Below are 26,757 nucleotides of genomic sequence, written 5' to 3'. Positions count from 1 at the left end.
CAGAGTGGCCCCTCCAGCACTCCCCCAATTTTCACGGACTCTGACTCACCCATCATGTCACTGCGTGATTAGGTTCTGTAACTTTCTTCTGCGTGTTTTCCTCAAATTAAGTAGACATTGTTTACCACTCTAAAAATAAAAGGGGCCATTTTAATTGGGGAAGAAGCCTTGTTTTGGCAGGTGAGCGTGGCATCTGTGAGCAGGCTTGTCCCCCACCAGCAGATGGGATACAGCCAACTGGCAGTCATCTGGGGTTTCAATGAAACCCTTGCCTTAAATTGAAATTTATCTGAAAAGAAAGGTGAACAATTTTGCAAATAATTATCAAGGACTCCTTTGAAAGGCCTGCATGGCTCCCATGCCCCATTGGGCGTTCTCATGCGCGCCGGCTACATGTGTCTATTTGGAGTAGAAAGAGATTCTTGTTTTGTTTTGTTTTATTCTCTTTTTTCTTTTTTTTCTTGTTTTCATTTTTAAACAAAAACATTTAGATACTCATCTGTCAATGACATCTTTGAAGAAAGGGCAGTCAAACCGGGCAGGATTCCATTTATATGTCAGCCCCGGTGCATAAATGGGCCCCATCCATCTTCTTGGCCTATGACATTGCTTACAGTCCTTCTCTTGAGGAATCTGCCAGCTCCCCAGCTGCCACTAGCATGCTGAATTCTCTTAATTGCTTTCCCACTGCAAAGGAGACGTGGTTGGACTTTCGCTTTGACCTACCAAGTCTCTCTGGCCCAGGAACCGTTGGTGTGTGTCAGGCCCCTAACCCATTTTTCTGTTGTTCCTGAATGATTATAAGCTGGATAGAGCTTATAATTCCTATAAGGTACACATGGGTTTGTCATTTACTCTATAACTGGCTGAATGTGTGGTCTTGGGTCTCTGAAGTTCAACCTAAAATAAGATCGAGATCATTACCTTGCTCACCTTTCTCTGGGTTGACTTGGGGATAAAATGAGAAACTAAACAAGAAAATACCTGACTATGAAGATGTATAAAAATGCAAGTATTTGGGGTAACCCATTTTTATCTATACAGCATATCTATTGCTTCATTGATTTATTCAATAAATATTTTTGGAATTCTTGCTTTTACCAGGCACTCTAGATATAAATGAATAATAACCAGGCCCTGTAAATGACATACCCTTCTTTGCCCCAGAGACGAAAATACATTATCTTTTTAAGCCATGTCTACACAGGGCAAATGAATTGAAAAGCTAACCAATGATCCAGAAGGTCGTAGAGGTCAAAGACTTTGTTCTTTTCATCATGTGGCCCTCCCAGCATAACCCAATGGTACTTGAAGTATAGCAGACCAATCCTTGGTAGGAAGTCTATAAAGTGAATTGAGCTTGTAGCAACTGTTCTGCTCTTAGTTATTATGATTTGAGTTCCATAAATTACCTAGATAATGGTGTTAATTCTCCACTTCACTCTCAGTGGAGAGACTGGGCTCTAGTGACTAACAGTCATAGGCTCTGCTTCCTCCATGCTCAGATGGAAATGACCTGGAGAAAAAAGGAAATGTGTGGGGTAGAGGGCGGGGTGGGGTGTGTGGTGGTAGTGGTGTTTGAGAACTGAGCCAGGTTGGAAGGAGTGACTGTGCAGGGAACTGCCTCCCCTTCCTGAGTGCTTGTCTGACCTCGCTATTTTCCTTCTAGATCTTTCTTCTGACAAATGCAACATACCCAATCTTAGTCTTTGTTAGGAAGTTCAGATTGCTGGATTTTTAAAATAATTGATAATAAATGTCTAATTATTTGCAGTTGCTTTACAATGTAAATTTTAACATATCAAAATCTCTAATCTCTTTTAAAAATGTTCCAGTTTGATTTCTTAAACAAATTGTAAACTCTCCAAGCGTAAGGACTGACCCCATCATCTTGTAACTCACAGTGCTAAGTACAAGGGCTCATGTGTGGTGGATTTGTCAGAACATTGGCTGAACAAATGACTCAGGAAGAGGGAACTCATTTTTACCTGCTCTTTGTAGGCACATAGGCTTGTGACATTTACTCTCCAGCCAATGGAGCAGAGCCCAAGACTATTAGTTGCTGGGTCCCAGCCTTTCAATTGAGAGTGGAGAGTTAATACCATTATCTGGGTAATTTATGGAACTCAAGTCAGAATAACTAAGAAGGGCACTCAGCAGTCAAAACATCAATCCTCATCATGGTGATATGATACAGACCAACCTGGGTATTTTAAGGAATAAAAAAAACTGTTTATTGTCCCATCCTAATGGGCCCAGGGGTCCTCAAGCTACGGCCCGTGGGCCACATGCAAATACAAATATTGTATTTGTTCCGTTTTGTTTTTTTACTTAAAAATAAGATATGTGCAGTGTGCATAGGAATTTGTTCATAGGTTTTTTTTAAACTATAGTCCGGCCCTCCAACGGTCTGAGGGACAGTGAACTGGCCCCCTGTTTAAAATGTTTGAGGACCCCTGCTAATGGCAATTGTGTTAACCCAGTAGTTACCTCTGCGTTAGCAGATGTCCTTTCTGAGGTCCAAACATAAAACATGATGCTTGAGACAGCTTATCTCATTAGCAACAGAAAGATATTACAGTATTAGAAGCATTCGTTTTTTTACTGAAAATTTTAAAAACAGATTTATTGAGATGTAATTTGCATGCCACCTCTTTACCTGGTTTAAGTGTAAAATTCAATGGAGTGAGGGTGGTGCTCCTGACCTGCCAGTCTGTTCCTTTGCAAGGAATACGGACCACATTAGATATACTAATTCATTCATTGGGGGACATTTGGAAAAGTGAGTTATGTGGTCTCATTTGCATAATTCTAGGCAGTGTGATAAAGAGAAATGCTTGGTGATAGGACAAAAGATTCTATTTTAACCAGCTAAATAGAACAGAGATTGATTATCATCACTGGCAATTAGCTATTGTCAGCTATGACTTATTTAAATTGACTGTACTATTTAATATGGACCCTTCTTTAGCACTGGATGAATAATACTGGCAAAATGGTATAGGCAAACATTCAGCTTGACACCATTTCTTTGGTGGGGTTTTACGTATTTGGTATATACAAGTTAATTAGTGCGTCAGGATCATGGGTCCAGTCTGCATGGATAAACCTCTACTTTGTTAGATCTGAGCAAAGGGAGTCTTTGGTCTTGGCAGAAATGAATACTTACCGATGAAACCAGTAGTTCTCAACCAGGGGCAACTTTGCCTGCAGGAGGCATTTGACAACATCTAGACACACTTTCGATTGTTCCAACTGGTTAGGAAAGAAGCTACTGGCATCTAGTGGGTAGAGGTCATGAATCGCTGCTGAACATCCTACAAGGCACAGGACAGCCCCCCACAACACAGACGTGTCTCATCCAAAGTGTCAGTAGGTGCAAGATTGAGAAATGCTGTATAGATGGACAGGCAAACTCCAATTCTTTCCTTCATATTCAGTGGTTTCCTTTATAGGCTCATTTACAGAAAGATCTTGTTTCATGTCTTCATTTTGTAATTCAGTCATTCAGTAAATATACATCTAGCACCTACTGTGAACCTAGTGTTGGGGATACACCTATGGACAAGCACCCCAGGGAACACTGTGGAATGTGGGGGGGGGCTGTTGGTTATACAATGAGTGGGCACTATTGCCATCCTATTTCCAGAGGTTGGAGTGACAGCTGTCCCAAGAACTATGCCACCCAAGTGCTGCAACACTGAGCAAGACCCAGGGCTGGAATGGAGAGCTTCCATTTGTGTGGGATATGGATAAATATTGCATTAATGGAGGAAGGAGAGAAAGGGGAGTTCCGGTAATGGTAAATGCTCTATAGAAAACAGATCAGGGTAAAGAGATGAAGTGTGGTCAGCAGTAGCAAAGGCAGGATGCAAGCTCACATTCACGCATACCCGTGTCTGGGTGTGTGGCAGAGACAATGTCCCTCCAGATTATGGGTAGGGGCTCAGGGAAGGCATCTGTAAGGAAATGACATGAGCAGAGTCCTGAATGATGAGATGCAGCCTTTATGCAAAGATCTGTGGGAAGAGCATTCCAGGCAAAGGCAACAGACTTCTCCAAGAATCTTTTTTAAAAAATATGTTTTATTGATTTTTTACAGAGAGGAAGGGAGAGGGATAGAGAGAAACATCGATGAGAGAGAAGCATCGATCAGCTGCCTCCTGCACACCCCCTACTGGGGATGTGCCTGCAACCAAGGTACATGCCCTTGACTGGAATGGAACCCGGGATTCTTCAGTCCCCAGGCTGACGCTCTATCCAGTGAGCCAAACTGGCCAGGTCTTCTCCAAGAATCTTAAACAAGATCCTTCAAACATGTTATGTCTGTGTTCCAGGTGGGTACTCTGAGATACAAATGAGTCTCTCAGGCTTGGGGGCTACTTACTAGGATCTAACAGCAGGACTGATAGGCAGGTTGCAGGTGACCTGGGTAGGTGGGGAACACAAGGCAAATCTTTGCTCTAAATGTCAACTATGAGATGGGGTTTCTATGTATTTGGCATTTGTTTTATTAAGCTAACGAATGGGTGCAATGCAGGGGCAGAAGGAGGTCTAAGCCAGTAGGACTGACAACAGCAATCTTCATAGACCTGGATGAGCGATGCAGCTCCCGGTTATGCTGTATTACAAGTCTGCAGCTAGAATTTGAGTTCCAGTTGACCATGTGGATCTGCTGCTCTGCACACCACCGTAGCCAGTGACAGGAGCACGGTGAGGATTACTGTTCCAGGAATAGAAATAGTCCAGAGTTCTGAGAAACTAGATCCTCCATGCAACCTCTCCAGGGCACTCACTCCCAAGAGTCACCATCCTTTTATAATCGTGAGTCAAAGCCCCAGCAAGCCCTTCCCCGAAAAATCAGCAGCAAAATTTTAGGGTAACAGTTCCTCATACCTGCCTTGTGCATTCTGTATGGGCAAGTTAAGACCCCTCTCCTTGAGGTCATGGTGAGATTTGAACATTAAAACCACTGGGAACCAAGGATTTAGCAGTGACCACAGGGCCATTGCTCCCTCTTGTTCTGGGCTTGAGTTCAAGTTTGAAAAATGAGGTTAATTGTGCTTTGTTTGGATTTCTAACATCCTGGTATTAAAGGTGGATATTTGTTTCATTATTAACCAATAATGGGATATTTCTTACACTCAGATTTGGTCTGGATTTAGGGAGCCCCTGCAGTTCCTATTGAGAGATATAAATGATCATTATATAAATAAAATTTTTGTACATATGAAGTACTTGGTAAATGCTCCTCGTTGAGTGCTCAATAATGGTGAGTTGATTTTGTAAATAACATTTTATTGAAAGAAAGTCATGTCTGCATTGTCTATAGACACCTCCCTGCTGAAATGGCAGAGCTGGGTAGTTGGATAGAGACTGTGTGGATTCCAAAGCCAAAAATATTTAGTACCTGGCCCTTTACAGCAAAGAGTTTGCCAACCCTGCTTTAGATGAAAATACATAACAGTCCATGAAAACATAAAACGCTGACGTGTTCGCTTCTTTCACCATCTTTTTCTCTTACAAAGTGAAGTGGATGTTTTAATCAGAGGCCGTATAAGTAGATGTTGAAGAGCTTCATGTATCAGATGCTGTCCATCAGTGGTGCCTACTGTTTTGTATATGTGGTTACACAGAAATCCCAATCTAAGATCCTGAGCTTTCTAAAAATATATGCTCTCATTGTCAGTCAAGACCGTGATTTACTTAATCTCCGCTCCAGTTTATAAACCTCTGAACAGTGTAATCAGCATAATGCTTGGTAGAGCATTGGAAATGCCCTCACATGCTTTAGTGGAAAACAGCTTCTGGGATTTTCATTTTTTTTCTAACCTGGCTCATGAGAGATTTGGGGGCTGATTTAGCTGCCTCTACCCAGGCAAATCTCCTAGTGACCTTGTTGGGATTTTGATCTCGGTTACAATTGGAATATATGTGACTCATGCTAAGTGAAAGGCCATAAAGGATAAGTGAGCTGGCGTGCATTTCCCTCCTGGGAAGGAGGGACAGCGTGAGCAGAGTCTGCTCCAGGAGCTTAAAAGCTTGACAGTCTGTGCATAGATTCTCTTGCTCACAGAAATGCTCTGGCCAGTCTGTGCTGGAAGAGGGATAGCTGGTCAGAGCCTTTCTATTCCCATGGCCTCCCAAAGTGTGCGTTCACCGAGAACCCCTGGGTTCTCCTCTGGGTGGAATGATCTGCATGAGGTCAGGATCAGTGTCTGCATGTCATTTCTACTTCAAGGTCAAATTAAATGTGACCAGGCTCAGGCAGATTGGAGTGTACAGTTGTTTTTGAAAATGAAAAGAAATTTCAGAATGAAAAGGTAGTGCATTGTCATTTTATATGCTTTAACTTTATTGGCCTTCTTCCTCCATCTTCCAGATGTTTTGCTGATATATCCAGGTTTTTAAGCCAAAATTATTTTTATTACTAGTATGTTAGTTTATTTGTTTTATGTTTTTGTCACTCTTTTATGCTAAATGCCTTTCCTCCTTCCTGTCTCCCATTCTCTCTGGAACCCGCTCCAATCAGGTTTCATCCACAGTGAAACATTTCTCATCAAGGGTAGCAATAGCTTCCACATAACCAAATCCAAACTGAACTTCATATGTTTGTTTTTCTTGGTCTGTCGGCAGCTCTTGTCCATGTTGGCCATGTTCTCCTTGAGGTATTGCCTACCTGGCTGCTTACTGCTACTAGGTCTCCTTTGCTGGTTCCACTCATCTCCCTAATTGTTAATGCTTGAGGGCCCATTCGAGGCATTTAAATGACAAGCCAGAGCTCTCTCATTTGACTCTTTTTGACTACTCAACGGCTTCACTCCTTCTCAGATAGGCCCATCTAATGCAATAGAGTCTGCCCTAACCGGTTTGCTCAGTGGATAGAGCCTCGGCCTGTGGACTGAAAGGTCCCAGGTTCAATTCCGGCTAAGGGCATGTACCTTGTTGTGGGCACATCCCCAGTAGGGGGTGTGCAGGAGGCAGCTTATTGATGTTTCCAACTCTGTATCCCTCTCCTTTCCTCTCTGTGAAAAATCAATAAAATATATTTTAAAAAATGCAATAGAGTCCAAGCTGAAGTCCCAGTTCCAGTTATTCCCTCACCTCTGGTCTTCCTCAGCAGTCTTGCTGATCTAGGTAATTCTATTAATCTAGTCATTCATAAGTCCACAGACCTTGAGTCATTTTTTAACATTTATTTGGGTAACATTGAATATGCTCAAAAGTAGACAGAAACATAAAAAGAAACTCCATGTGTCTTTACCCAGTTCCAGGAGCTATCAATCTTATGGCCATTGTGCCCTTCAAACCCCAATATACTTCCACACCATCCATATTAGTTTAAATCAAATCTTGGTCATTAGACCATTCATCCATAGATATTCCAGTATACATATTTAAAGGATAAGAACTTCTTTGTGTTTCAACATAGCAATACCATTACCACACCTAAAATAATAATTTCTAATTACCTGTTACTTAGTCAGTGTTTAAAATCCATAATTGTCCCCAAAATTTCACTTTCAGTGTTTTACTCTTTGTTCACATCAGTATCTTAAAGTCACTCTTCATTCTTCCCTTTTGCTCCTACCCACAACCAATCTGTAAATCCCGATGTTTCTTTCTTCAAATTTTGTGCAGAATCTGACCATTTCTAGGTACCTCTCATACTACCCTGCTGGACTACTTCACCCTTATCTCTCCCTTGAATTGTTTCAGTGGCTTTCTAACTTGTTCCCCTTCTTTCTTCCACCTCTGGCCCCCTAAGTCTATTCTTCATTATCTATCTTTTAATACAATTGCTGCGGCTAATGTATTAAAAGATACATAATATCATGTCACTCCTGTGTTCAAAACTCTATTGACTTCCCAATTTACCCAGAGTTAAAAGCCAAAATCCTCACAATGGCCCATGTATTAGTTAATTGTTGCTGTCAAACAAATTGTTTCAACAATTTAGAACCTGACAACTACAAACACTTGCTGTCTTACAGTTTTTGTGAGTCAGGAATCTAGGTGAAGCATGAGGTCAGGGAAGCTGTGTCCTGCAGCTCAGGGTCTCTCACGAAGGCTGCAATAGAAGTGTTGCTGGGGGCTGTGGTCTCATCTGAAGGCTTAACAAGCAGAGGAAATGCTTCCACCTTCACTCATGAGATCATCAGCAGGATTCAGTTCCTCCTGGGTTGTTAGACTGAGGGTCTTAGTTCCTCGCTGTTGTTGGCCAGAGGTCTCCCTTACTGCTCTGCCGCATGGATATCTCCACAGGGCAGTTCACAGTGTGTTAGTTGACTTCCATCAGAGCAAACAAGAGAGTGTGAGCAAGATGGAAGCCAGAATATTTTGTGATATAATCTTGGAAGTAATATCCTCTCATGTTTGCCATATTCCGTTTTAAGATATCACAGCTTAACTTACATTTAAAAAAAAATAGAAACAGAGACACATAGATGATAAATCTCTTGCCCCAAAATATCTATTAGCAACTTAAAGAACAAGAATTAGAACCATAAACTTTGTTTTCCAGTTTTTCCGCTATCCATTTTTTACATCAGTAGAACTTAGAAAATCTTTAAATGTGAGTATCAAGATTGAAGAATCACAGATAATTCGAAGATTATAATATACTGGATCAATTATAGATTCACTTGCAATAAAGGTATTTTATTTTAATTTTGATAACAAAATACTTATTGATGAAATGGACCATGAAAAAAATTTTATTAGTAGAGGCATTTTTCCCTCATGTTCACTAGATGGTGTATTAATCATGATGGAATACCTTAGCATGCAGTAACAAAGATCGCTAAAATCTGCAACTTAATATAACGAAAACTTATCTCTTGCTTTCAAAAAGCACACTTGCAGGTATAGGTGACTCTCATAGGTAGTTATCCTATACCTATAGATGTTAACTCAATATTCCAGGCTCCTTATTCAAGCAATTAAATGCTTCTACCCTGAAATGACACAAATCGCTTCATTTATATTTCTTTGGCAAAAGAAAAAAGAAAAGGAGAGGTGATTAAACCAGTGCATGGATACCAGGAAATGGGAATCACTGAATGTCATCTCTACCCTCAGCTCCTTCCACTTCTGCCTTTGTCCATTCAACCGCAGCCATAGCTTTTCCAACACACTGAGCTTGCTTCTATCTCAGGGCCTTTGCGCCTGCTATGCCTTCTCCCTGGGACAATTTTCCTCTAGATGTCTTCATCACTAGCTTCATCATTTTCCCTAGGTCTCTGCTCAAATATTTTTCTCCATAAATAAAGTAGAAACCTTTCCTTTCACATATCTCCAGAACTCACTGCTCCTCACACCTGCTTTTTCACCATCTGATAATTTTTCATTTCTTAAAGGTCTTCCTCTGCAAGATGCTAAGTTCCATGGGGAATACACTTTATATTTCTTGTACTCTTATTCATCACTGGTACTAAAAAATTGCCTGGTTTACAACAGGTGATCTGAAATTTGTTAAAGTACTGACTTTGCATTGTTTGGTAGCCAAAAAGCAAAGCCATTGAGACTTCACTCTGACTTGACGGATTTTTGTGATCATCACTGGCATGTTAATGGCATGACTTCCACATTTTTAAGTTCTTCTCATTCTCTTCCTCCTCTACCATTTCCTCTGGATTTCTATAATTTGTTCCTTGATTTATTAAAGTATATCTTGATTTATTTTTCTTCAAAAGCAATATGTAGATATTGTGCTACCTGAGCCCTTGCATATCTGAGAATTGCAATCTCAGTTTGGTGCCTGTTTTGTTTCTATTAGTTTAGTTCCTAGGTTTTAGAGTTTTTAATTTGTTATTTAAATTTGAAAATTTTACCGGAATCTATTTGGTTCATTTATTTCTTTTTCTCTGATTTGGGCTGATTGAGACTTACAAGTGCCACACAATAACCTAGACCAGCGGTTCTCAACCTGGGGGTCGAACGACCCTTTCACAGAGGTCGCCTAAGACCATCGGAAAACAAATATATAATTACATATTGTTTTTGTGAATAATCACGATGCTTTAATTATGTTCAATTTGTAACAATGAAATTGGGGGTCACCACAACATGAGGAACTGTATTAAAGTGTTGTGGCATTAGGAAGGTTGAGAACCACTGACCTAGACTAACTTTTAATATTTTTTCATTAGCCTTTCTTATGTGAAGCTTTTATTGATCTATGTAACTTGAGTTTTTCTTTAGCTCATGAAAATACCTTTACAAATTTTTTTTCCTTCTGTTACACATGTTCTAATCTGCTTATTGAGAAAACCAGTTATCCATATATTGGTTCTTTATGATTACCCCTTCATTTCTATCATCTATTGTTTTCATCTCTTTCTTTTCTTCTGTATTCTGGGAGTGAGTATTCCACAGTATGTACTAGTATTTCTGCATCACTGATTCAATATGTTGCAGGATTTCTTTCGTACCTCTGACGATGACTGTGGTATATGTTAATCATTTATCACTTATTTATTTTTGTAAAATATATGTGCATTATTTACTATCATTATTCATCATTATTTTATTATTTATTATTATTTTATGGTTGTCTGAAATTATTTATTCCTTCATTCCCTGTAGGGGGTCGCATATACTTGCCCATTGCCCCATCCCTTGCAGTACCTTCTTGATCTGTATGCTCTGTGCCTCATCACCTCTGAACTTAGCCATATGACATGATTTTGTCAATAGAATGTGAGTAAGTATAATGTACACCAAATCCAACCAGACACTTTAAAATTTGCATTGTAATATACTTTAAAATAGATCTTTCATGTTTCTTCTGAATGTTAAAGGCAATGTTGCCTTTCTTCCTTTATTTTTTCTTAAGTATCTTTTAGTATACTTCAGTACCTTAAGTATCTTAATTTTAACCATCATTAAAATATGGGTGTTTGCCAATGAACAGGGTAAATGGCTTTCCCTCAAGAGTCCTTCTTGTTGGCTTTAGAGCCCTCCTTGGAGACTCAGATGGAAGGCTAATTGATATACACAGCCACTAGACCCGTGATGGCGAACCTATGACACGCATGTCAGAGGTGACATGCGAACTCATTTTTTTGGTTGATTTTTCTTTGTTAAATGGCATTTAAATATATAAAATAAATATCAAAAATATAAATCTTTGTTTTACTATGGTTGCAAATATCAAAAAATTCCTGTATGTGACACGGCACCAGAGTTAAGTTAGGGTTTTTCAAAATGCTGACACGCCGAGCTCAAAAGGTTCGCCATCACTGCCCTAGACAAATGCCCAGTGTCTACAAGTCTTCCATTTAGTGTGGAATTGCAGGATTGTTAAGGGATGCCGCCACTTGTTGCTTGGTGGTCTGACTATTTAACCTAGATAAACCCAAGTAGTCTGTAGTTTTCATTCCTTGTAAGCAATGTAGATAAAAACTATAGTCCCTAGTTTGTATGTATCTTATTATCCTCTCTTCTTTTTTTCATATGATTACATGCTACATTGTAGAGACATGAATCTCTAGTGGATGAAGACATCAAAATCTTAGTGGCAGGTGTGGTGTCAGTTAAATGTCCTTCCATGCTCTACATATAGGAGGAATGGTCTCCCTCTGGTTTTGAAGCCATGTCTCAGAGGAAGGAATAGCAGCATAAAGGATGAGGACTTTACACTATTCCTCTCTTCCTTTACATCCCACTCATCTGTCGGAAGGTCACATCTGTGCTTTGCATAGTGGGCATTCCTCCTGGGGACTTGGATATCATTGACCAGTATTTCTAATTTCAGGTAACACCACAACTTTTCTTCTGTGTGTTCATGAAGATTTCAATGGGAAGCACTACTTATCAGCCAGTGTCTATTTTATTATTTTCTCAAATAATGTAAGATGGTGCTGCTGAGTTTCTTCCCCTTCCATCTAAGAACATCTTTTCCAGCCCAGCAGAGTCTATGTGCTAGAAAAATCCTCATTTTCCCATTTTGCCTTGGCTTCTTAGGCTGGCTTTCTGGGTGTTGGTGGAACCAGAGCTCTGGCAGGGACATGCTGGTTGGTGGTTGGGTTTCTTTTCCCTGCCATGTTTTAAGAGCTGGCAGTGCCAGGGAAGGATTCCAGCTCTGACTTCTTCAAACTTGTCACATTCCAAAAAGTGCCCAGAAAGTTTGGCCTTAGAAAGATCTGCATCCGAATGCCTGCTCTACTACTTATTACTTACGGGGGCCTTGAGCAAGTGACCCAAACCCAATGATTGTGTTTCTTCATCTATTATGTGGCAACAAAATGCCTGCATGTTTTGGTCAATATGAGGCTTAGAGAAAATAACAGTAATACATTTGGAAACCAACTGGCACAAAATTGTGTGCTCAGTAAATTTTTATGGTGGTACCATAATTGTCTTCATCCAAACAATTAATAGAATAATGTCATAGTCTTGACACTGTGGTTCACACAGAATGAATAAAGAATGGCAGGGACTGAGTTGAATCATCCATACTAACTCCATGCTCCTGTAACTGCATTTACCAGGCCTGTAATTAATTATCTGTGTGGCTTTGGGAAAGTTCCTTTCCTTTTCCATGCTTCTATTTCCCATCCTATATAATAAAAGCCTAATATGCAAATCAACTGAATGGCAGAATGACTGGTCACTATGATGCACACTGACCACCAGGGGGCAGATGCTCAACGCAGGTGCTGTCCCCAGCTGGCAGGCCCCAGGCCAGCCAAGGTGGGTGCCAGTGGAGGCCCCCCACCTCCAGTCACCCAGCTGGTTGCCCCACAGTGGGAGGTGACTGGCAGCAGCAGTGGGGGACAGAGCCAGCAAGCAGGCAGTGCCAGACCAACCAAGATGGGTGCCAGTGGGGACCCCTGATGGCCCTGCCGGTCACCTCACAGATCGGCTCTGATCGCTGGCCAGGCCAAGGAATTTACTCATGCACAAATTTTGTGTACCAGGCCTCTAGTTTATAAAATAAGAACATGGGGGTAGCAAGTAGGTTTAATCCGATATGTCGACTTCAATTAATCAGTAGAGGGTACCTATAAAACAGTTTTAAAAGGATTCTGAGGCCTTGGCTGGGTTCAGTAAATACATTTTCTATCATCTACTAGCAATGTCTGAAATGGGTAGGGAAGTTAGTCACAGCTATCCCGAAATTTGCCAGATGTAGACTAAATGCTTTCAACAGACCTTCCTAATTCCCAATCCTCTGGGTTTTTTTCCTGGGTCTGCTTTATGGGCCTTTATAATTGGGTGACATCTTATTCATAGAAATGAATATTCAGTGTTGTCAGAGTGAAGAGTAGGAATGGATACTGAAGGAGACTGGTGGATTCATGAAGCTGCTTCTTTGAATGGGATGGGGGTTTCTTTGAGATCTCAATGCAATTTGTGCATTAAAAAAAAAAAGGCACTTTCATCAGAAGGGCAAACAGGCTAGTTCCCTGAAGTTGCACATCACAACCCAGTCGTGCCATGTAGGGTTGGAATATCATTTGCTGGTAGGTTTCTGTCTAATCGCATTAAGCAATGGACACACTGGTGGGTATGACCAGACTGGAAACATTTATTTCCTGATATGAAACACAATGTTATAGCTTTCTAACCATTGTATAATTGTATTAATGTGTGCTCCAGATTAATTATTTTATATGGATTTAGCCAATTCCTTTGATATTTAGGATTTAAGATAAGAGTGTCTTATTTCTGGGGTAACTTGGTTAACTCAAGTAATGAGATTTGATCTTCATGAATCTTTAGGAGATGCTGTGCATCACTTTTCAGTCTTCCATTTTTATAAGGAAAGAGAAAACCTCCATTTGTCCACTGGCATTTTATCATTGCAAGCACAAGATTCTGCCTGCAGGGACAGGGACCTTTGCCTTAATTTTGAAAGCTTTTCCGGTATAGATGTGATACTTGGTCTCCTTTCTCCATAATCTCCATGACAGGGTGCATTCTTCATAATCCCTCCTGTTGGCCTCACTTCAGAGAGCTACAAGCATCTTTGGGTCCTGCTCTTATGAATCTGTGATTTCTGGCAAAGCAAAAATCACCAGTATATAATCATACTGTTTCACTAAATATGGTGAAAAAAATTATATTGTAGATGGTTTTCTCAGGAACAGTCAACACTCAACGTGCTTTCTGTTCACAGTGTACCCTTAGCAAGACTCTTGATGGAAGGCCATCTTTATAGGGGAATCTATGAATATGACAAGACAGCAGCAATAGACAGCTGAAAGTAATCTGTGAGGCGTTTGCAAATTACCCCTCATGCGCTGTAGTGGTTGCAAAAGATAATTTGTGGTTCTCGCAGAATACCCTGCAAATTGGGTCTTTCATCTGCTATGTTTTTTACGGTTAAAACATTTCATTTCTCATATTAACAAATGATAACTCTGCATTTGTTAATCTAAACAATTTGATTTATATTTTTCTGTGCTGAGAAGCTGTTGACATTTCAGGGTAAGTAATTATTTTCATTGCCAACTGCCGTTTGTGGTGATTGTAGGCAAGAGATAGAAATCTGACTATACGTATGCACCATTTTAATCATTTTCCTTAAAGACTGTTTATAAAGCAGCGATCTGTTTGCCTGAGTTATCATCTGTACTTAGAAATCTAATAGGACATGGGTGTTGACGAGTGAGGGTTCTAGGCACGTTCAGGGTTTTCTGTGGTGTATTGGATGCTTTCCATGCGATCGCTGTGGACAGGGGACAGGGCTGCTGCAGTACCACCAAACCTCTGGCAGGGCCCTGGGCGCTGACAGTCTGAAATCACCGCAGTGAGAGGAAATGGATTATTGGCCTCAGTAGATCCCAGCTTATGTAATATCTGTTCAAGGATCTCCCAGGGTGGTTGCCAGGATGACATGACAGATGCTCACGAGAATGCCTCGCACTATGCCTGGTACATAGTGCAAGCCCTGGAAACATTTGATGAAATGGGGACGACATGAAAAAGGATCATCTAAATTTCCTTTCTCATATTGCTTTCTTGTCCAAGGACTCGCAGTCCAGGGCAAGAGAAAGGAAGATTTTTTTCCACTACATCCTTCAACCGGATCTCAGCCTTGCCAACAGAGCCGGAAGGAGGCACCAGGACTAGGGTAACAGCTGGCTTTCTCTGGGCTTTCTCTTTTTGATCGTAAAATCCTTGTTAATTTTTCAATCCACTCTTTAACATATCCAGGTTTATTTTAATATTCAGGAAAATTAACATCAAAGTTTATACTTTTCCCCCAGAAAAATCATTTGGCAAAATTGCTGCTTCGAAAAGATGGTCCATCATTAGCTTGTGGGTGTGCGTGAAGCCCACACTAGCTGTGAAGCGCTGTGGGCAGGGGTAGGTGGATGGCCTCGGAGATGATTAGGGGCAGGTTGGTGTGTGTCCTGCAGGGTAGGCTGTGGTAGGTTCATCGTCTGCTTTCCTCAGCTCCTTACACTGCTGGGTAGAGCTCTGGCCACATCAGACAAGTCACCCACCACTCCTGCATGTTCAGACCTCCCATTCACATTTCAGGTCAGGGAATGGACTACTGATTTAGGACTGAAAACAATTTTTCCATGGCCGGAAGGAGTGAATGTACAGCCAGTACCCTGAATGGCAAATGTATTTTATCCTTTGAACCAACTTCAATTGATTAGTTCTGGTTGCCTACAGTGCTGTCTTAAGAAGGCATCTGTGGTGCATGGAGGCTCAGCTGGGAAGAGTGCTGGGATTGATTAGCAATGTCTGTCAAGGTCTCTGGAGGGATAGTTTGCTCTCTAGTTGCTATTGTGTGCTTTTGATGTGTCTTTCACTCTTCTGTGTAAAGTGATTTTTTTTTTAATACTAACAGGTGACTAAGTATGAGACGGGCCATCATGAGAGAGAGCAGGTAGATTCCACTTTAAGAAAACCTGGCATGAGAAAATGCAAATTTACAAAATGCATAAATCTGGAGCTCATTATTGTCATTACAGTAAGATTCCATGAAAGGTTCCTTTAAATAGCGAGCTCCCCTACTGCATTAAAATGATGATTCAATTTACAGAAATTCACTTTGCATGCAACTCTTCAGGACCGTGTCTGTGCCGTAAAGCAAGCCCCACCTGATTGTTTTAAACCACGGCCTACATGCTGTTCAGGGTGGCTGCTGCCACATATCTCCAGTCTCTTGGTAATTCCCACTCTCTTCAGACTTCCTTCTTCCTTCCTCTCCCGGAGTGTTGAGTAGACAGTCTGGGTGGTGGTCAATAGCTGCTGGCTCCCACCCGACCACGGCTGCGTTTCATTAGTGGGTAAACTGATTGCTCCGCGTGTGTTTACGCGTGGGCGTGGCTGTCCAAGTCTGCGCACTTGTGCGCTCTGGTGTGGATGCAGATACACACAAGCCCTTCCCTCGCTCTCAGCCCACCCTAAATTCATTCCTGCTGTGAGTTACAAATGGAAGGTTCCACTCGCCTGGTGGATATGGCCTTCCAATGAGATGTGCCCGGATTCCGGCTCCCTCTCTTCTTTGTGTTTGTTTATATGTTATTTACCCTCGCATCTAAAACCTTCCCCAGGCCCTGGGCCCGAGTCCCATTACGCAGACATGAGACCCTCTTCTTCCTCTGTGGCCTAGAAAGCCCCAAATGGTTTTCTAATTTAGAAAATTAAATATAATCTGACTCTTGTGGCAGGCTACAAAATTCCCGACCAACAGACGCTCCCATTAAATATGTAACATACACAACATCTAAAAGTATCACCAATCTAGCATGAACTTGAATTATAGAGGCATTTGGTGCCCCTTGGGTAAGATCACCAGCCTCTTCCCAGGCGCTCACAATCGGGCACTTTTCCAATGGACTGTAAAGCTCCTAGGAATGCTGATGGCACACGTGCTTGCGTTTCTGTGCTCTGTAAAAGCAACTTCCTGCAGAGAAGAGGACCTTAAAGAGATGGTAGCTCCCCTTCCTCTGTGCCCGGCTTTCTCCCACATAGAATAAGTCTAATAAACTTCTCAGGCACAGAACACAAGTATCATTTCTAGTTCACCTACTGTATTTTTTTTTTTTAATCTCAACATAAATTTCTTCTCCGAAATATTTTTTAAAGACACATCCTTTCTGTTTTCTTTTGGAAAGAGCAAAATGAGGCAGGAACAGTGGACATACCAGCCCTCCTCAGAGACTATCTTCTGGCCTAAAGTGATTATTCCTACTTGAGACGAAAGCGCTCAAGCTGGTGGGCTGTCAAGCAGCTCTTTCCCTTCCGTCTTCACAGGCTCGAGGGTTTGAGCCAAGGGTGCCTCCCGGCAATGGGCTGTAATAGCTGCATAGGTGCAGCCATAGATGGTGGCCACCAGCATCATGAGACACAGGATCCCGGACAAAACCCCGGCGACGATGACAGTGACCAAGGCGCGACGCAGATTGGTGGGCCTGGGCTTGGGTTTGAGCTCACACTCTGACTGGTCTTGCTCCTCCACACTGTGGCCCTCAGGAGGCCTCGGGACGGCCCCCTGGGCAGGACCCAGCAGCTGCCCCTGCCAGGACTCCAGATCTGGAGAGGGCGAAAGGCAGGGCTGGTACAGCTCGTGAGGTATTTTAAGGAGGTCCTTTCCCTTCCAGGTGTCTGGAGACGCACAGATGACACTGTCCACGACTCCCCCTTAAAAAAAAAAAAAAAAAAAAAAAAAAGCAAAAGCAAAGGATGATAACAGAGCCTGACACAATTGAATTCCAAAAGCCTCAACCTGCGAAAAGTTAGGCAGATGGAATTTATAAAGCACCTTTCCACCCCCCCTGAAGTCAAAGAACTTAACAATTACATTTTATGATTTTTTAGGATTTCTAAATTGGCCAAATGCTAAACACGCCGCACTAAATTGGCAATTATGTCTGACCAAGAGTTCATTAGAAGCCAGGTCACCTTTGCCTAATAAAACGCCGAGGGCAAAGCGATGCGGAGCTGACAAGAAGGGGCGCTCTCAGGCCCCTAATGAAGCCCTCTACACAAACAAACCTATTGTACAAGCTCCCATTGCACATCTTAAAACAAAAACACAAAAAATAAAACAAACATCCTTTATTGTGATGTTATGTGTTAATTACAAAGACCCTATGTGTCTGGCAACACTCTTCGATGTTGCCAAATGGGAGGTCGTGGTCTTTGAGTGTTGTGCATATCTGACGATTTGGCAGTTACATTAGTTAAGTTCATGGGATTAAGTGCCATTAACATGTCTCTTTGTGCTTTGAAACATTTAGAACTTGGAGTATGGAACCTTCCACTGGCTTTTAGACTCAGTTTCTATTCTCTGTAAGGTGACTGGTTTCCTGAGATATGTAGACTACGTGCCTAGGAATTCTTTTCTCGAAAGAGCACTGGGCTCACAGGTTCCTTCCAGCCAAGTTTGGTCACCAGTTTACTATGTGACCTCGGGCGAATAAACTTCTCCGACTGCAACTTTTGTGATAAAAATATCTATTTGTATCCAACTCTATAGTTTACGAAGCACTGTTAGATTAGTCCTCACAACTCCGCTACGATGGTAATTCTTGTCCAAGGTCACCCAGGTCATAAGGGGGCAGAACATCCAAACCCAGCTCACTCCCTTGATCCCGGATTTCCCCACTATACTCGGTGTCCGTTTCTGCTTCCTCCCCTCTCTCTATTTCCTCCTTCCTGGCACGTCCCAAGGTTACACAATGACCCTCAGTAAAGCCTTTCTTTGTCGGGGCAGAGCCCCACCCCATGACCAGTGCCTTGGTTCCCCTGGCTGCCCTGAACTCTCCTGCTCCACCCCATGGATGGCTGTGAAGCCGGACACCACTCTCAGCCAAGTGAGACGGCAGGTTCTTTGTGCATACCACAGGTGAACTATGAAATAACTCCGGAAAGTCACATGCGGGAGGTAGTCACTTCAGTGGGAGTCGAACCTTCCCTTTCATGGCACTGCAGAGCTTGGGGAACGCCTTCTCTCCCATCCATTCTATCTAAGCCTTAGAAGCCGAGTCCATTGCATTCTGCAATGCAAGGGTTATCTGGCCCAGGTCATATCGGGGTTAGAGGCTTAGACAAAATTCACCCCACACCTCTTTTGCTACCGCTGCTTGAAACTGAACCTGAAACTCCTAGCCTCCTGGGCCCCCCTGGCTTCGTCAGTAACCCCCTGAGCCAAGAGCCCCAATTCTAAAGCAAACAGATGACAGAGGTATGCCCTCCTTTCTGAGCGGATGTGCAGGAGGCCAGAGGTGCAGGGTGGCTGCTCCAGAGGAGCCCAGGGTGCCGCCAGGCTGCGCTGTGATTAAGGATCCCTGCCTCATGCACCATTTTATGCCGTGCCCTGGGGTTTGTTGTAAGGCAGAAGGCCAGAGAGAGAGAAATGGGGTGTGGGGCTTTGAGAAGAAGTAATGACACGCAACCTGGCCAAAGAGCACTGGGACTTCCACCACTGGACGAAGGCCCGTCTGCCATGGGACCGGCAGCCCAGCAGCTGGCTTCTCCGAGACCAGGTGGCTCATCCAGTCACTCCAGGCTTAAGCACTGTCTTTCCCCGGTTCCAGGCATCCTGCTGCTCAATATTAGAGTGTGGGGCATGGCCTGGGGACCCGGGGGCGAGGAAATACACACACTACAGCCCAGGACATGGCTGGAAGGCAGGGGTTGTGGCCACCAAGAGCTCCATGGCCTCCTGTGCACCTGTGTCCTCGGCCCAGAATCACGTGCCAGCCTTCCACCCCAGGAGGGATGTCTGCTGACAGGTTGTGGGTCCCACACCCTCTAGACTCATGGAAGCTGACAAGGCAAGAAGCCCCAGCTTGCCAAGCACTCATTATTCCCCATCTGGCCACTGGGAGCTCTTAACCACTGTCTTGGAAGAAATTTGATTTAAATCTTGAGTCTGACCATCACTTAGCTATGCAATTTTAAGAGAATTACTTGACCATTCTGTGCTCTGCTTGCTCATCTGGAAAGTGGGAGAGGGAAATAATGAAATTCACCCATAAGACTGCTCTGAGGACTAACATATATCAAGTTGGATAACATATATCAAGTGTTTAGCACAATACTGTACCTTGCCCAGAATACTAGTAAATGTTTAATACAGACAGCTATTAGCATAAAAGTGATTTGGTACTTATGAATGGAGAGGGAGGAATACTAATGACAACTTCTATGCACATGTTTTTGTGGAGAAGACATTATTAAGTATTCATCACAGCATGTGTTTTGGCTGGGGCCCACAGGAAGATGAAGTTTCCCCACCCTCTGTGGTCAGGTTGGGGCCGTGTGACTGAGTTCTGGCCACTGGAACCAGCGAATGTCACTTCTAGGCCACAAAAACCCCTGCTTAATCCTCCAAGCACTTTGTTCCCATTTGGTGTTAACCTTAGTGGCCACATGGTCAAGTTGGCAATGTGGACAGCTGGAAGGGGCTTAAGTCCCTGAAGGACTGCACCGACCCCAGCCCCTCCCCCAACTCTCTTGGACTCTGACACGAGTGCCTTTCATTGTGTGCATCACTGAGATGGTTGTCAATCAATCAGCCTGTCCTGACTAACACTGCTAGGGTTTGTATCTATTTATGCATCTTTGTGAAGCAGGTCTTGACCTGCACTAGCACTTTGTTTTACCTTTATTCAATGAGTCAGTAGTCAGATTGTCTCCTACATCTGGCATCTATTGGGAAGGGAGGGTTCCTAGTTATTTTGGGGCCCCCAGATCTTGGGACCCCCAAATCAATTTCACCTTCTACAGAAAGGCTGTTGTCTGTACCAGGCAGCTCTGCCGTGAGGGGGCGTTGACCTGAGTCACGGAACCAGAGGACCAGAATAGGTCTCAGGAGCTCTTGGCTCAGCACTGTCAGTTTCCACCTGGTGACCCTGAGAGCTGGTGAGGGGCACGGCTGTCCAAGGATCACAAGCAAGTTTGTGGCAGAGCGTCAATCCCTCCCATGTTCCATCTAGTGTCCTGAACCTAGGAACTATCTTCTTTCTTTGTCAAGAAATATTCTTCTTTGATAAAAACTATCTTTTTGTGGAGGTTTGGCTCATGCTCACCATTTAGTCTAAAACACAATAGCTGAAGCCACTTCACTTCTAGATGTAAAGTTTTATTTGCCTCTTAGAAGAAAGATTTTTACCACCATATGCAGTCCCTGTTGTAGGTCAACTCTGAGATTAGCTGCTTAGTGATAAGCTGTTTGCTTCTATATTGTTGAGAGGGATTCTCAACTCGACATTGTATACTTGAACTCAGTGTGAGCTCTAACCAGCTTCCGTCTGTGCTCTAACCTGCTACACCATCCAACTCTGCTGATTCCCCAATTCACATCTGTAGCTCTGCTGTCTTCCTGTATCAGAGAGGCTCAAACGTACATCCACCAATGCAACACCTTCCCTGGACATGAAACGGACATCTCAAACTTGATCTTCCCCCAACTGAGGTCTTATTTACTCTCTCTCACACACTCACCCACTTCCTCCTTCCCCATTCTCCAGTCTGCCCCTTATCAGCTATTGGCATTCTTTACTAGTATCTGGTTATTCCTGCAGAACAAAAATTAGAATTTTCCATGATTACTCTCCTTCATCTTGCAATCCAACCTATTAGCAATTTCTATCAGTTCAGTATTTCAAACATCTCCCAATGTTGATTACTTCTCACCAGCCTGGTCTGGGCCACCTCCACCTCTTCCCTGGATGACTGATTACTTCTCCCTCATTCCCCTGCTTCTTCTTGGGTAGGCTTCCATCAGTTCTCCCTAGCGTCCACAGAGTGACCTTTTAAACTGTAATCAGGTCACATTCTTCCTCTAAGTAAAATTCAGGAGATTCTTATCTCACCTAAAATAAAATCCAAAAGCCTCTGCCTGCTCTTCAGGTTCCTCCTGGATGGGGCCCTGAGTATTTATGTTATCTTATCTCTGTCCTCTCTCTCTCCCTTCCTCTGCTCCAGGCCCTGTTTCGTCCTTAGTTAAGCTACGCCCCCTCCCGGTCAGGCCCTCTGCACTGCTTCCTTTCCTCCACTTAGCTTATGGCTCGTGCCTCCTAAGCAGGTTCTGCTGGCCCATGTCTCCTTGGAGAGGCCTTCCTGGCCTTCCTACCCCTCCCTCCCCTTCCCCTGCCTCAGTTTCCCTAGCACTAACTGCTTTCTGAACATGGATATTTGTTATCTTATCTACCATCTGTTCCTACTACCAGGTCATAAACTCCGTGATATTAGGGATTTTCTTGTTCAATTGCCTTTTCTTGGTGCCTAGAAAAGTGCCAGGCATGTAAGAGGCACGCAAATATAGGGATGAATAAATGAACCACTGTGATGTAGAGGGAGGACCTAGGGCCAAGACTCAATGCCATTCGTTCTATTCTTTTCTGAGCGTCCACTCTCTCATCTTGGGCAAGTTGCCTAGCCTCTCTGGGCCTCTGTTTCCCATTGGTTACAAGCTATACTGACAAACTTTTCTATAAAGGGCCAGTAGCAAATATGGTAAGCTTTGCTGTATATATCCTGTCAAAACTATTCAATTTCGTCCTTAGAGTGCAAAATAGCCACGAAGAATAAATAACTAATGGGCATGGGTGTGTTCTATTAAGCCTTTCTTTACCAAAAATGGGGGGTGGGCTGGGTTTGGCCTTCGGGCTGTTGCTCGCTGACCCCTGGGGGACTTCCAGATCCCCTCATCTTTAATATTCCATGATTTCTTGCTTTGATGTTGACATCTGGTTAAAGAAATAGTCACTTTAGAGAGGGGGCCCTGTTGCACCCAACTTCAGTAACTGGTACTTGCTAAGGCAGAGGGATCACCTGAGGGAGGGTTTGTAGCTGTGGGTGGGTGGGGCAGACACAGGGGAATGTCCCAGGGACAGCTACCAGGCCACAGGTGGATCACATTTGAAAACTGAATTTGATTCCAGTTTGGAGTTCAGCAGTTTTTCAGGTGGAGACCAAATTTCCCTCCTTCTTAAGGGCCTACAGTTTCCTGACAAATAATTAAATGCTGTTATCATTCAAAAAGTGGAAAGTTATCTCCATGAACCGGATTTGTAAAATGACTTTAAGAACCTGAATGTAAACACCTTTTAATGACTCACGTCTCTGCCATACTGTGACATGACACCAATGAGGACAAAGCTTCTACGGGCCCCTCGTGTGCACCCCTCAAGGTCCTCTCTAATGCAGAGAACAGATGAGGTTCATCCCAGGCGAGTAACACACAGACGGGCTTTCCAAACAGACGTTACTCACCTTTATAGATAAATTTCTCCAGCCAGAGTTTGAGACCCAGCAAGTGGCAGTTGCATTTCCAGAGGTTGTCCTTGAGAAAGAGGCGCTTCACGCTGGACATGGATTCTAGGAGCACCCGATCCAGCTGCTGAAGCTGGTTTTGTTGGACCGCAAACAGGGTTAGGTTCTCCCAGCGCTCACCCAAGGAGGCTGGAAGGTGGCTGATGTTGTTGGAGGACACATCAAGCTCCCTCAGCTGAGGGAGGGAATGGAAAAGTCCACTTTCCAAGGAATGTAGGGAGTTCTGGGTCAGGTTTAAGACCCGCAAGTGCTGAAGTCCATGGAAAGCTCCGGGGGCCAGGATGGAAAGTGAATTGTTGCCCAAGTTCAAGGTCGTGAGCTGTGGCACTGACCTAAATGCAGAAGCAGAGAGCTGGTGAATCTGGTTATCTTGTAAATGCAGCGTTAGAGTCTGAGGAGGCAGATCGGGAGGGATTTCAGCCAGACCCTGGCGGCTGCAGTCTACAGAATTCAAGGACGCTTGACAACGGCACTCCTCAGGGCAGCCGCAAGCCACCCCGAGCAGGAAAACCACACTGGAGAGCAGGAGCAGCTCACCTAGGACAAACAGAACGGAAGTGGGATAGGAACCAGCTTGTCAGTGGTGCTGTCATTTCCTCCCCTAGGAGCACAGGCAATGCGACTCTGAGCCAGCCAACACCTTGCACCACCTTTCATAGACTTGATGCATCCCCAGTGCCAATACCTACTGCACCCTCTGTGCTAACATTGTCAGAACCCTTGGAAAAGACACTTTCTCAGTGGCTCAGAAATCAGAACATGGAAGACTTTAGGATGTTGAATAGGAAGGTGAAAACATCTTTCTGAGGCACGTGCCCTGGTAGGGAACAGCAAAATCACCCGGGCCAGAGTGTGACAGGTGATCGGAGTCCAGGTAGTCACATTCCTAAAAAGTGTGCCCCATCAGTGCGAGCCATTAGAACTCTCTGTGGGACTGGAAACACCCTACGTCTGCTGTCCAGTATGGTAGCCACTGGCTGTGTGTGGCTACTGAGCTCTGAAAGGTGACAAAGGTAGCTTAGGAACTGAATTCTTATTTGCATTTAATTTTAATGAATCTAAATGTAACTAGCCACATGGTGCCAGTGGCTGCATATTGGATAGGGAAGGTCTAAAGCGTTCCTACAGACTGGCTGGTGTGGCTCAGTGATTGAGTGGCAACCTAGGAACCAGGAGGTTATGGTTTGATTTCCAGTGCAGGAGGTAGCTGATCAATGACTCTCTCCCATCATTGATGTTTCTATTTCTTTCTCCCTCTCCTTTCCTCTCTGAAATAAAAATATATATATATATTGAAAAAATAATAATAGCCCTAGCATCTATATATATAAAAGTCAAGCCATCAGAATGCCGGAATGACAGGTTGCTTTGACACGCACTGTGGCCCCGATGGCGCCCCCACACCCCGATTGGGGGTGGGGCTGGCTGGCCAACCTCCCACATCCCCTCCCCGCAGCTGTCCCGGCCTCGATTGGCCCCCAATCAGGCCAGCTGGATCCCACCCAGCTGAAATATATATATATATTCCTCTTAACCTTGTAAATCTGGTTCTACTATTATCCCCATTTTGAAGGTGAGGCAACTGAGGCACAGACAATAGCTTCAAGAATAGCTTCTAATCACTGCCCAAGGTCACACATATAAGTAGTAGAGTCATGATTTGAACCCAAGAGGTCTGCTTCCAGAGCCTGTCAGGGTTCTTACCTGCTGTGCTTTGCTGCCTGTCAAATACTTTTACACACACACACACACACACACACACATACATACGAACAAGCACATGCATAATACTGTTTTTATAGTGGTTTATAATAACCTACATAAATATAATCATCAGCATGTTTCATTCTGCATTTTACTCTAGTCACTCAAAACTGATCTATTCATATGGATACATAGAGCGCTAATTCATTTCTTTTAACTGCTGTACAATATTCCATGGTGGGGCCATGTCATTTACCATTTAGCTCCTCCCTTACTGATGAGCATTTGAGTTGTTGAAGTTTCCCCTCATTACAAATGATGCTGCAAAGAGCATTTCAGCACTGAGCTCGCTGGCTGTGAGGAATGTGGCCATGAAGAAATGTGGAAGAGGGTCTCTGGAATCAGCTGGAAGGTTCAGAGGATGGGAGTTTGCTAGATACTGCAAGATTCTGCTCCAGAGTAGCTGTATCATCCCTTCTTTTCTCCTGAGATTTGAATTTCAAAATAGGGGAAATATCTGACAAGGACATTTTGTTCAATTGGTAGAGGAATTCACAAGGCCACACAATAATATTGAAAACTCAAAATAATTACCTACTTATAAAAAGGGATCTTGAAAGAGGTTTGTTTGTTTGTTTTTGGCCTTAACTATGGAAAATAAAGCCTGGCTGTCAAATGCGCTGGAGCCTGGCCCTTGAATTCTCTCCGGATGTGAACAGTGCTTTGGGGCAAAGGAAAGGTGTCTGGGGAGGTTCTGCTCAGTGTAGGTGAGCTCAGGGGATGCAGAACATCACAGCCCCTTCCCTCTTCCAAAACAGAAAAGAGCAAAATCCTCATTTTCCTTTCTAAATTTTGCAAATAATCTAAATGATTCCTTTCACAGCCAAACATCTTTCCATCAGAGATTAGTCAACACTTTACACTTTAGCTGTGGGTCTCAGGCATTAATTGGTTGTAGGAAACCAAATCTTCAGCAAGAGAACATGTTTTCCACAGCATCCACTACTCTATTAACGACAGGCTTGTCTTTCCAAGCTTGCAGCCAGTTTGTTCATTCTTTCTTTTGTCCCACTCCACCCTCCTCCAAAGGGGATGATCTATGGACTCTAACTCGAAGCATGGTGTTTTGTATGAAAAGGCCAATGACATGCCAACTGCATGTCTGATCACAGCTGGGCACATTCGTCCCCATGCCTGCCTCTGACCCAGCGTGGCGCACATAAATTCTCCCTCAGAGACATCTGCTTGATCTGTTTGGTCTTTAGAGACGGACAACTTAAAACTAGGTTTCCCACGGACACCTTTTGCAGGGGATCCCACTCCTCCCTAGGGGACTCCTCTAAGGGGCGAGGGGAGGGACGCAGCGTGGCTCACCTTTCATGACGACAGGCGTCTGAGTTGAACCCGCAGCCCTTCTGTTAATTAGCAGATCAACATGCCGAGAGCATGGCCAACTCGCAGCCCAGCTTTTCATCCGCTTTCCCTGCTGCCTGCTTGGGCTTTCTTCAATGCAGAAACAGTGGTGGCTTTCAGGAGCCCCTTATTCAAGCAGTCCTCTCCCCGTCTCCATCTGGCTGGGATTGTTTTCCATTACAGGGTCTTTGGACTGCGCCCCTCTTCTTTCTGCAAGTGTCGACCTCCCCAAGATCATCCCTGCCTGTCCCATTCAGATGACGAGCCACAGAGAGGACGTTTGTCAACTCGGCGAACAGCTGTAGCATTCAGACATGACCCCGGTGGCTCGGGCTTTTTGATTAGTTAATCTGCTTGAAGTCCAGGGCACCAAAATAAAACCGC

General features: G+C 43.6%; 2 protein-coding genes across 3 annotated transcripts in view; one reads left to right on the top strand and one right to left on the bottom strand.

The window, feature by feature from the left end:
* CACNA2D3 (calcium voltage-gated channel auxiliary subunit alpha2delta 3) overlaps positions 1 to 26,757 on the top strand; it is a gene marked incomplete at its 5' end in the record, with an annotated part of 806,336 nt that overhangs the window by 645,068 nt on the left and 134,511 nt on the right. The gene's annotated exons all lie outside the window — the stretch shown is intronic.
* On the bottom strand, positions 14,853 to 26,434 carry LRTM1 (leucine rich repeats and transmembrane domains 1; the record flags this gene model as incomplete). The annotated part of the gene is made up of 3 exons (XM_081105976.1): positions 14,853 to 17,613; positions 23,197 to 23,793; positions 26,335 to 26,434. The coding sequence occupies 3 exons, from the start codon at positions 26,432 to 26,434 to the stop codon at positions 17,180 to 17,182; spliced, it is 1,131 nt and encodes a 376-aa protein (XP_080962102.1). The 3' UTR covers positions 14,853 to 17,179.

Source organism: Myotis nattereri (genome assembly GCF_964212035.1).
Source record: "Myotis nattereri genome assembly, chromosome: 14".
Classification (NCBI taxonomy): Eukaryota; Metazoa; Chordata; class Mammalia; order Chiroptera; family Vespertilionidae; genus Myotis; species Myotis nattereri.
This window is presented reverse-complemented; position numbering and strand designations above follow the sequence as displayed.